The following is an 11,002-nucleotide window of genomic DNA, read 5'->3' as shown; positions in this document are numbered from 1 at the left end:
GAAAGTGTTTTGTAAGGCAAAGATTTAGGTCATATCAACGCAAGGCAAATTTCAAAACGTCAACACAAACATATGGAGATTTCTTAATTTTTCTCTTTTATGTGAACTTTGAAGTATCTCTATCAGTCTCGTATGTTTGGTAATTTCAAGCCTGCTATAATGTCAGTTTTGCGTGTGTGTGCATTTTGGGGAGACTGTTTTATTGTTCTTTATCTCGAACAACTACAACAAATAACCATAACATTTAAAATAACTAAATGTCAGAAGCACAACACAAATAAACAGTCATCCAGAAAAAAAAAATATATATATTCGAGAGGGAACAGGAGGAAGCAAAAAGCTTATTTAGTCCTGCCCCTTACTCACAAAATAATATTATATGCAATAAGAAGAACAATATTCTCATTCAATAGCCTCAGTTTATTGTTGACTGTTGGCATGCAAGATGATATCCGCTTATATAAAAAATTAAACTAGTATTTTATAATAGCCAAACCTGCATTTTTACCCAGTTGCTGTTGTATTAAGACTTACTCATTTGTATGCATTTTACCATTGCTGGTAAGAGTGAATGTGAGAAGTATGATTTACTACAACTGCTGAATTGAGTGGCTCAGAAGAGGAGTTACCGACGAAGAGAAGGCCAACAAATAATAATATCCAGACTACCAAATGGGTATGTGCACTTTTACTGCTTTGATCATTTGTTAGACTTTTTTTCAATGTTGTAGAATATAACATTTGTAATTGTCTATCAAAGATTTAATGACCTTTCCTTTTTTTAGACGAACCATCTGTCAATGAAGACAGTCAAAAATAATCTTCTCCATGGTCTTATGATAAAGAGTACAGGTATGTAATAAATTAAGTTTTTTGGTTTTCACATTTATTTTATATAATATTCTCTGTCACAATAATGAGGTTGGAGTAGGGTTTTCTAACCTTTTTTGTCAATTCAAACTAAGGCAGTCAACACAGGTATGCCTAATTGTTTGAAAGATGACTACTGTCTTACAGAATGCTTAATACTAATTTTAGGTAAAAAGGCTACCAAGAAGATTCGAAAATGTATTCCTTGTGAAGGTATGTGTTAATTTACAGGAACCAATGCACTGAAGGCAATATCTACATGGCCCGAAGGCCTACATCATTGGTAAATTGCATTTTTAGAGTAAAACAACAAAAGGGTCTCCTTGTACACAGCCAGTGTGATCGTCAGGTACGGGTTGGTAGCAGGAACATTTGAAGTACAAAAGTGAAATGGACCACTGCATGCTGAAAAACTTTAGAGAATCTTTGTGAGCATTGCGAGCAACACGTTTCGCCGGTAGCTCCCTCTGATTATTGCTCACTCAGAACAATTCCGTAAGAATCAAGCCAAGAAAAGAATAACAAAAGTTATGCGAGTTAAGAACACATCATTGTAGCACTTAATTCACCATCGTGGCTATGTCAGTATCGGGCCAATTAGTCACTACAGTTTTGAAAGTACTTTTTTATGACTGTTGACTATTTATTTCAGATGACTTTGTTCTTCCAACTCCTCCCAAAATGACAAATGCACAGTTTGGTAAATATTGCACAACTCAATGAAAAGACACCGCACCCGGCATCCTGCAAATACAAGTAATGAGAATCAAGCCAAGAAAAGACTAACAAAAGGTATACACATCCAGAGCACATCATTTGTAGCATTTTAATCACCACCGTGGCTATGTCAATTAGTCACTACAGTTAAGTGCTTTTTTTATGACTGTCGCCTATTTATTACAGACTTTGTTCTTCCAACTCCTCCAAAAATGACAGGTGCACAGGATATTGTAATGGTTTAAAAAATACATATTATTTTGTCAGATCGAGACTGGCCAATAGAGTAGGCTATATAGTGTCTCACATCTTTCGACGTAGGTCCCGCCCACGAGATTCAGCTCAACAGCAAGTAAAGCTTTTGGATTCGATAGCAAAGTTTTGGATTCGCAAGCAAAACTTTTGGATTCGCAAACAAAACTTTTGGATTCGCAAACAAAACTTTTGGATTCCCATTAATATTTATTAATATTAATATTTTTTATCACATTTATTTTTCTTGCAATAAAACATTTTTTGATTTTAGTGTCGATAGTTTTGCTCTCAAATCTATTTTCTGATTGCAGTGTGGAACGTTTTGCTCTCAAACCTATTCTGTTTGATTGCATAATAAAGACACAAATCTACCTCCATAGTACACACTCACACACGACGAGTACACACACGCCACGCACCACGTGACCGCATCCAAACCATTCCGATTTGACGTGGAGGTGACGTCACCAGAAGATTTCACATGGGAACTTCGAGTAAAAGAGAGAGAGAGAGAGAGAGAGAGAGAGAGAGAGAGAGAGAGAGAGAGAGAGAGAGAGAGAGAGAGAGAGAGAGAGAGAGAGAGAGAGAGAGAGAGAGAGAGAGAGAGAGAGAGAGAGAGAGAGAGAGAGAGAGAGAGAGAGAGAGAGAGAGAGTGAGAGAGAGTGAGAGAGAGAGAGAGAGAGAGAGAGAGAGAGAGAGAGAGAGAGAGAGAGAGAGAGAGAGAGAGAGAGAGAGAGGACAGCGGTTCCTGCAGCGTCGATGGGACGGCACGGTGTGAGGACAGCCCGAGGTAGAGGAGATGCGCCCCTCACCCAGTAACTGTGCTATGGATCAATCCCCCTCCTCTGTCATCTCGTCCATACAATGCGCTTCGTAAGTTCACCGTTCATTTTGTTTTATTTAAGAAACATAAACGGTTTCCGAATTGCCCTACGCTACATTATTTTAACACTATCAGTTATTTTCAAAATATTTCTGATAGTCCCGATTCCTGAATAAAATATAGAGTTGTTGTAAGAATATATTATCGATGTCTAGAACCATAAATGTGACATTGCTTTACCAGCACCGTAGATTGAGTCTCGATCTCCTTCTGCTTCTGATGCAATTCGTGCGGCTCGTCATTAAACCCATGTGGAAAAGTTTAATATCAATGATTCTCACAAAGCAAAAACATAGTAAAGCAAAATCTGTGATTTAACTCAGCAAGCGTTGCATTTTTGGATTTGATTTACTGGGCCACATGACTTTGACTTGCTTTAAAACACTTGGTTTATAGTGTGGGTGTTTGATGGAGTGTGCATATAGAGATTTTGAGATCATTGAGTTGATGAAAAATGCGTTCCTTCAACGTGCCTCGATCAGAGATTGACCCTGCATAAATAAATGCTTTAATAGCCCCTAGTCTGCCTTCATGTTCAAACCTGTAGAAAATAGACTTCCAAATGTGGACCAAAATTATTATTATTATATTATTCTTTGCTCTCAGCCAGCACATGCCAAATTAAAGTTAGCCAAAATAACTATCATGTTTGCAAAGAAAACAAGGTTGGATGGAGTAATGATGTCAGTGTTCAGTCTCAAATTATTGTTTCCCTTCACGTTGGCAAGCAGAATGGCAGTCAATGGCACTAAATAATATATGTGATCTCTGACTAAAGCATACAATCTACACTCAGAAACCGAACGGTGTGACAAAACAGTCCCTGTTGTATTATGGGTCAACAATGACAACCTGGATGGTCTTTGAAGATCAAATCCACCACCTATGTCTGCTGATGACCCACACGAGGCCCTTTGTAGCCTGTTGTTGCACGTTACGGACCATGACTTCGCCTGGTAATCAATCATCACGCTAGGCTTGAACGCCGACAGGTAACCAAATCCGTATCGGTTCCTTAACCCAGATCCAATTCCACAGTTCATTTCAATGTTGTCTCGCTCTCTCGTGCCGAGACACTGATTTGAATGTCTCTGTTTTATGGGATTGAATGGGTTGACCTTAGCGGGTGCTGAGTGGAGAACGGGGGTTAAGCATGGACATGCTCACTACTGCGCCTCAGTAAAACCGGCACAGAAAGAAATGCCTTGCAAATGCACCGGCAATCGAACAAGTAGCGGTCTGTGGAGCCATAGATCTTTTGCTTAACCTTTTTAAGTAAAGCATCAGAACAACGCTTTGTACCTTTGTCTCTTAGTTAGTTAACAACGTGTTCTTGTTTTTCCACAAGCTATAGACATATGGGTTGTTTCTCTGTAAATGTACAAACAAGTTCACGGGTTAAAGGGGACGGTTGGGGCAGGGGGGGGGAATTGCCTACGAGCCACATTAGCATACCTGTAGTCCAGATGAAATGCCCTGTCGGACAGACACAATGAAGTCAAGAATATTCTTTCAAAATGTAGAACATGACAAATGTGTATTATTATCATCCAGCTGCGTTGGACTGTTAAGGGCAATAGGCTCTGGAAGCATTTTTTACCCAAAGCTGCCTCTTAATTCACTGGGGAGCATAATTGAACAGTGGGTTAGCCAGCGGGGGCGAGCGGGGGAGGGGGGCACTTCAGATGTTGCCCTAACTCAACCAGAGGGCAGTATGCTCAATGGTCTCTTCCTTATTGCTTTTTTGTCTGCAAGCTAAAAATGTATTTTGGTTCTCACTCCCTCCATCCCTCCCTCCCTCTCTCCCTCTCTGATACTCTCTGTTTACTGCTTCTGCGTTTAAGTGTGTTTTCGTGGTACTTGGCCCAATGACAGACAAATATATCTGTTTGTCTGTCATTTTTGCGTTGTTCTCTGTCTGCATGTGTGTTTGTGTGTGCGTTGGTGTGCATCATTTATGGGTTTATGTAAGTTACGTGTGTGTGTGTGTGGTTAAAGACATAGAGGCATGTGTATGTGCATTTTTCAAGCAACCTGGAATGCCTGTTGTCCTCCATCTTTGCAATTAAGGAGGTGCTACCAGCAATCACGAGTGCACGCAGGCCAAAAGATGCCATATTCTCTGTTCATGTCAGTGTTTTTTGTGCCAGGAGAACAGCTAAGATCCAGTTTCTTGCCTCTGAATACAAACGCTGTCAGAAATGTCATTTATTATGGCATTGTTTTCCCTGAGAAATGGAAAATCAAATACATATCACTTTGTTTTGGGTGTTTCTGTCACAGAGATCAACATTTATTGTAAATACTTGAGCAAATCACAGCATAGGTTTACATGGGCTGCCAAGGTGAAGCATAAAAAAAATGCAATCCATGAAGGGTTGCCAAATGGGAATCCCTTAGAAAAACGAAATAATATATATGACATATGATGTAAACATCGTATGTCTTAAGAAACTTAAAACATTTATAGTGTCTTCTGGTGTATTTATTCTCTGGGTTATTCAAATGCTAACGTAGCGAGAAATGTACCCAAAGGTAACACCTTTTGATTTGTAAACAGGCCCTAGGCGTCCTGGGGGGCAAGTGGGCAGCCCCATTGTTAAGTGGGTTGGGCCTTCTCTCTCAATACCGACCAAAGGGCCTGGAGCAGCCAGAGGCTCTCCACCCTGTGTCTGTCAGAGAGTGTAGCCCTTGCTTTTGGAGTTGAGACATTGTTCAGGGTTTAAATCACAAAGGTTTTCAAAACAACCACTTATCCCTCCTTTAGCGGTACTTGTATGTCGCGTTAACTCATGTCGGATCAGCATCGTAGTAAATGTTATTATTGGTTATGGTTATGGTTATGATGATGATCATGATAATGATGATGATTCTCAGTGTTAGGGTTACGGTTAACCCTAACCCTAATTATTCATTATTATTCATGATTAATGAACTGCGGCTTTGATCCCTATTGCAGCCCATATTTCTTAAGGGCGTACCTTCAAGCTTTATACATTCTTTGTAAAGATGTCTGGAAGATAGTGGTAGACTTGATAGACAGCCGGTGCAGTGTAATGGAAAATCCACAAGGTGCTGGTTTGATATCTTGTTACATCTTGTGGCATTAGGAGCATTTCGAATGGTGAGCAAGCTTTGTTTACTATATCTTGCACCCTCAATCCCTTTCAGCACTACCTTGATTTTCAAGTCCAACACACAACTTGCAAAACAAACACAATTATTTATGTTGTTGATGTTTGTTGTTTGTTGTTTGTCTGTCTTTGGTCATAGTCTACCATAACATATGTTTCTCTTTTGATAAAAGCATAACACTAAAATAAACATGCCTTTCTCAACAAATCCACACTGACTCGCACACGCACACACGCACACACACAATAACCTACACACAGCATTGCATACACACTCCAAAAAAACAAACCTTCCATTAAACATGTGGTATCATAGCCCTACACAGTCTAGTCAGATTAATTAATGAAGCTACATTTCACTCACAGGGTCAAACACACACACACACACACACACACACACACACACACACACACACACACACACACACACACACACACACACACACACACACACACACACACACACACACACAAAGACTTGAGCCCATGACAAATAAACAAGAGTGTTGGACCTCATTAACGTATCATTGCATCACAAATACATGTTTTTGATTTTGTTTTACTGAGAACTCAACCAGATACATTTTTAATTGTGCCTTTGCTGTGCTGTGGCACTTATTGTGAGAATGAGAATCTGTTGCATGGGTTGCATTCAGGTACATGCTTTGACTGCCCTCTACAGGTGCTTGGGAAGATTGCGGCGCAGCCTGCAGCGGCGAACCATGTGGGTGGCTCTGATGGCTTTCACTGTGTTCTGCCTTGCCTTTCAGTACGCCGAGGTCCTGCTAGATGTAATGGAGACCAGGTAAATCTGCATGCATAATAGATTATCCTTAAAGAAAATTCTGATTATAAATGTAATGTCAGGACAGGTTGCCAGGCCAGCAGACAGGTATTCTGTATTCAAGTCAAAGTTGGGGTCTCGGGTGGTTCTCATATGAAACTGACTATATGGCTTTCTTTCCTTCCAGAAATGGCAAATGGAGTGAGGGATTTATGACCCTTGGGGTCAATGAGTCATCAGCGACCTTGCGAAACCCTACCTCTGTGTCTACGCCAATCAGAGAGGGGCCAACAGCCCCGGTAAGAGAACAGCATGAGACAACAATACATTCAACAATGCAGACCTTCAGATCTTTTGGACATCGGAAAGGTTGCACTAACCCACCAAAAACAATTTTTTTAATCCGCAGAGAGAGATTTACCCCACTGGTGTCAGGCAACAATTGACTCAAGGTGACAAACCCAAAGATTCAGGCCCCGACAGTGTCTGTCAGCCCAAAAAACACATTGTGTTCCTGAAGACGCACAAGACGGCTAGCAGCACCATCGTCAACATCCTTTATCGCTACGGCGATGCACGGAACTTGACTTTTGGCCTCCCGTTGAACAAGAACCACCAGTTCTTTTACCCTTACCGTTTTGACTCTTCCTATGTGGAGGGTGTCCGCAGTAAGACGGGGAAGGAGTACCACATCATCTGCAACCACTTGAGGTTCAACAAACCTGAGGTGAGCTTTGTGGAACAATACTACTAGTCTACTAATCTAAGCAAAGATCAATCTTTCCAGATGATCCTAGATGGATGATAGATACTAGACCATTTATCCAATTTTCCTGTTTCTTCATCTTCTAAAGATGAACATTGACATACATTTTTTTAAAGGCTCTGCATGCTACAGCACTGAAAATCATTCTACAACATTCTTTGCACATTTATTTCAGTCACTTTGACATAGATCTGTGCGCCGATCTAACCAATGTCGCATCCCATAGTTGGTAAAGCTGATGCCTGAGGACACCTTCTACTTCTCCATCATGAGGCACCCCGTCACCATGTTCGAGTCCGCCTTCACCTACTACAAGAGCATTGAGGCCTTCCACAACTCTACCAGCCTGGAGCACTTCCTAGACCGCTGCTGGTGGAACTACAAACCCCTGGTGGCCGAAAACCAGTACGCTCACAACAACCTGGCTTTCGACTTTGGCTTCGACAACGACGTCACCTACAACTCAACAGACCTGGAGGCACGCACCCAGGCCGCCGTGGCGTCCGTGGAGCAGGACTTTCACCTGGTCCTCATCTTGGAGTACTTCGATGAGTCCATGGTGCTGCTCAAACACGCGCTGTGCTGGTCCCTGGACGACGTGGTGTCCTTCAAGCTCAACAGCCGCAGCGAGCAGTCGCGTCGCATGCCGCCACCGCGCATCGCGTCCAAGGTGGAGGCGTGGAACGCCCTGGATTGGCGGCTGTACGTCCATTTCAACGCCACCTTCTGGCGGAGGGTGGACGCAGAGGTGGGGCGAGAGGAGATGGCGCGGGAGGTGGGGCGGCTGCGCAGGCGGCGGGATCAGCTGCAGGCGGCGTGCCTCCAGGACGGTGGCCCCGTGAACCCCGAGCACGTAAAGGATGTCAAGATGAAGCCCTTCCAGTACGGGAAGGCTGTTATCCAGGGCTATAATTTAAAGGCAGCTCTGGAAGGCCGAGTCAAGATGAAGTGCCAGAAGCTTATCACGCCCGAGCTGCAGTACTCCGACTATCTGTACAGGAAACAGTTTTAACATTGACTTTGTGCTGTGCTTCTCAAAGCAAACCAGGTCCAAACCATTAGGTTGCATACAGGTTTTGTTCAGGAAAAAACGTCAAAGATGTACTGTACTGAACAATATGCTGATTATTTATTAACAAAAAAGGCCATGAAGTGCCCTATTATAGAATGCATAATATGTTATGTAACATGAAACACAACAATAACAGAAAAAGCCTTTGTTCCTATTTTCCTGAAATTATACTTGAATTGATCACGAGGACCACGATGGAGGTTTATCGGTAATGGGGGTTCGCTGCAGGCAAACCTGTGGGATTTGGTGGATCTCCCAAAGCAGAACAAGCAATTAGAGATTAATCGAGAACCCACTTTGTCACTCTCATGTATTGGCATAATCCAGGGGATTCTACTTTGAGGAGTCTCAGGGCCTGGACTTAATCTAAAAATTATGCACAGAGCACACTCCACATTCAGATTCGGAAATCATTATTGTCTCAGAAAATCGTCTTTGATATAGCTCACATAAAAGAAAACATATCCACTTAATCAGATGAAATATCAGCACACTAAATCTACCTGAAGATGACATGAAAGTCGAATGGGATGTGATTCAGTGCAAAATAACTAAAGAATAAAAGCTTAACATTTGGGGAAGGAAAAGGGGTCTTGCTGGATTTGAAGGGCTTATAACTCGTTTTGCTGTGGCGTTTAAGGGAACAGAACATCATCATCATCGCTGTTGGTCTTGAGTGCCGAGTGCATTTGATATTTCACGATGCTCTCCGCAGGGTCCATAACACAACTAAAGTCCTTCATCTCAAACAATCTGTAATGTCACAACTGGAATGGTAAACAGTTGAATAAATGTGTATTTCGGAGGACTGAGCCCTTTTAAAAGGGCTCCAAACAGGTTTGAAACCTTTCTGCTGTTTTTGAAAGAAACAGGCGAGGCGTTTCTGATAATCAGTTTGAAAACATGTTCATCCTTGTTGGATCCCTCAACATGGACTCTTCATGAAACATTTGCTTTGGGGAGGGGTAACGGTTTAGGCACAGACACTGGTCAGACAAAAATAGGATGTTCTGTTCTTAGAGGGAGAGGATAACTTAAACAAGAGAGAGCTGAAGCTTGTGGCAGCTATACTGTACATGACAACATGACAACATGACATTGTGTTAGTAGAAAGTCATCCTGTATATTATCAAAGAAAACAAATTTCTCAATCTTGTAGAATAATCCATTCTTTTAAAATCAAAGCACAAACAAGTTCTAAATGCTGATGCACTTTTTCAAAATAATTTATAGAATGTGATACAAGATAAGCGGAAGCTATTTAGATGTGTAGGGATGAGTTCTATCGTGTTCAAGAAGTCTTTATAGATATTTATTTTCCTACTATTTTCTGTGATAAATGGTAGCAATAGGCACAGATTGGGCCAATGCAGGGCATGGTATCTATGTGTGTATAACACAGTAACATAACAAAACACACCTATGCAGAATGTACTTTTGTATGTATCCTCTGCCCCAGTTATTTAACTTAAGAGACTAAACCATGTATACTTTCGGAAAGATTACTTTGGACAGGTGAACAAATTGTTGGAGAAGCAATATTTTGTATTTGGGCTTTGGTTAACATTAAATCTGTGTTCTGGTTTTGGTTGCTGAATAAATACCAGAATCTAAAGCCTCTTCTCTGGTAACCCTTTTTGAAATATTGACGCTCATGATATGTCATGCATTACTCTCATCTTTGATTTTACAAAACAGTTTCCTCTGCACGAAGGTCTGTGCGCCGTTCTAACCTATGTCGCATCCCACAGTTGGAAAAGCTGATGCCCAAGGACACCTACTTCTCGATCATTATTATGTTTCTTTTCAGTTACGCATGAAAAAAATAATGATACAAGCTGCAGGTAACATTTAAGAGCCTATTTGATTCTGATTTGATAGAACAGCTATTTACTATTAATCTCTTTTCAAATCGAAATCATATCAAAGTTATTCATCATAAGTACAGCTGAGAGATAAACATATGGAGAAGTTTGCAAGGTCCACTCAAAAAAGTCCAAAGGAGGGAAAAGAAAAGGGATAGAGAGATAGTGCAGATAAGTAAGCAAGCAAGCAGTTACAAAATACAATTAAAGCTGCAAGCCTTAGCAGCCTAAAGCAGACCAATAAGACCCTGATAGACCATTAAGACCCTGACAGGCCATTAAGACTCTGACGCAGGCAATGAAGACCCTGATAGACCATTTAGTCCCTGTAGCACACCATCAAGACCTTTTTTGTTTGCATATGGTTGACAAGGCTGGAATAGCCTCAGCTTGGTGATGGGCGCACAAACTTCCATGACTGTACGTCAAAAGGCTGAGGATTTATGAGTCTCTAAAGTTTTTAATTGATTGGTTTAGCATCCCCTATAGTCCTATTTTGATGAACTTCTTTAAGTACACCAAGTATGCTGATGATTGACCCAAGTTAACCCCGCCTTTAGTCACCTAACATTGATTGGGCTAATTTGGACGTCCAGCCGCCATTTTTTTACCGGTTCTTGGTTTCCCAGGAAAATCTGCTCAACAGGAGGAGAGAA

The 11,002-nt window shown here is 41.4% G+C and overlaps 1 protein-coding gene across 3 annotated transcripts; it reads left to right on the top strand.

Annotated features, from left to right (window-relative positions):
• The first annotated feature begins 2,340 nt into the window (after window positions 1-2,340).
• gal3st2 (galactose-3-O-sulfotransferase 2) lies at window positions 2,341-10,099 on the top strand. Of its 3 annotated transcripts, none has more exons than XM_060075345.1 (5): window positions 2,341-2,715; window positions 6,630-6,664; window positions 6,831-6,942; window positions 7,053-7,370; window positions 7,636-10,099. In XM_060075345.1, exons 1-5 carry the CDS (start codon window positions 2,707-2,709, stop codon window positions 8,419-8,421), a joined length of 1,260 nt encoding a protein of 419 aa, XP_059931328.1. In that variant the 5' UTR covers window positions 2,341-2,706; the 3' UTR covers window positions 8,422-10,099. The 3 variants fall into 3 exon arrangements, with proteins under 3 accessions (XP_059931328.1, XP_059931326.1, XP_059931327.1); XM_060075343.1 differs by having other exon boundaries at window positions 6,542-6,664; XM_060075344.1 differs by lacking the exon at window positions 2,341-2,715 and adding an exon at window positions 2,747-3,717 and having other exon boundaries at window positions 6,542-6,664.
• Window positions 10,100-11,002: the final 903 nt, after the last annotated feature.

This window comes from Gadus macrocephalus, chromosome 16 (genome assembly GCF_031168955.1).
Source record: "Gadus macrocephalus chromosome 16, ASM3116895v1".
Lineage (NCBI taxonomy): Eukaryota > Metazoa > Chordata > Actinopteri > Gadiformes > Gadidae > Gadus > Gadus macrocephalus.
Note: the sequence above shows the minus strand (reverse complement) of the source record. Positions and strands in the feature narration are given on the sequence as shown.

Coding starts and splice junctions, on each gene's coding strand:
- gal3st2 (XM_060075343.1), top strand. CDS start 2,642: ATGCGCCCCTCACCCAGTAACTGTGCTATGGATCAATCCCCCTCCTCT. Junction 2,716..6,541: donor TCGTCCATACAATGCGCTTC/GTAAGTTCACCG, acceptor TGCCCTCTACAG/GTGCTTGGGAAGATTGCGGC. Junction 6,943..7,052: donor GAGAGGGGCCAACAGCCCCG/GTAAGAGAACAG, acceptor TTTAATCCGCAG/AGAGAGATTTACCCCACTGG.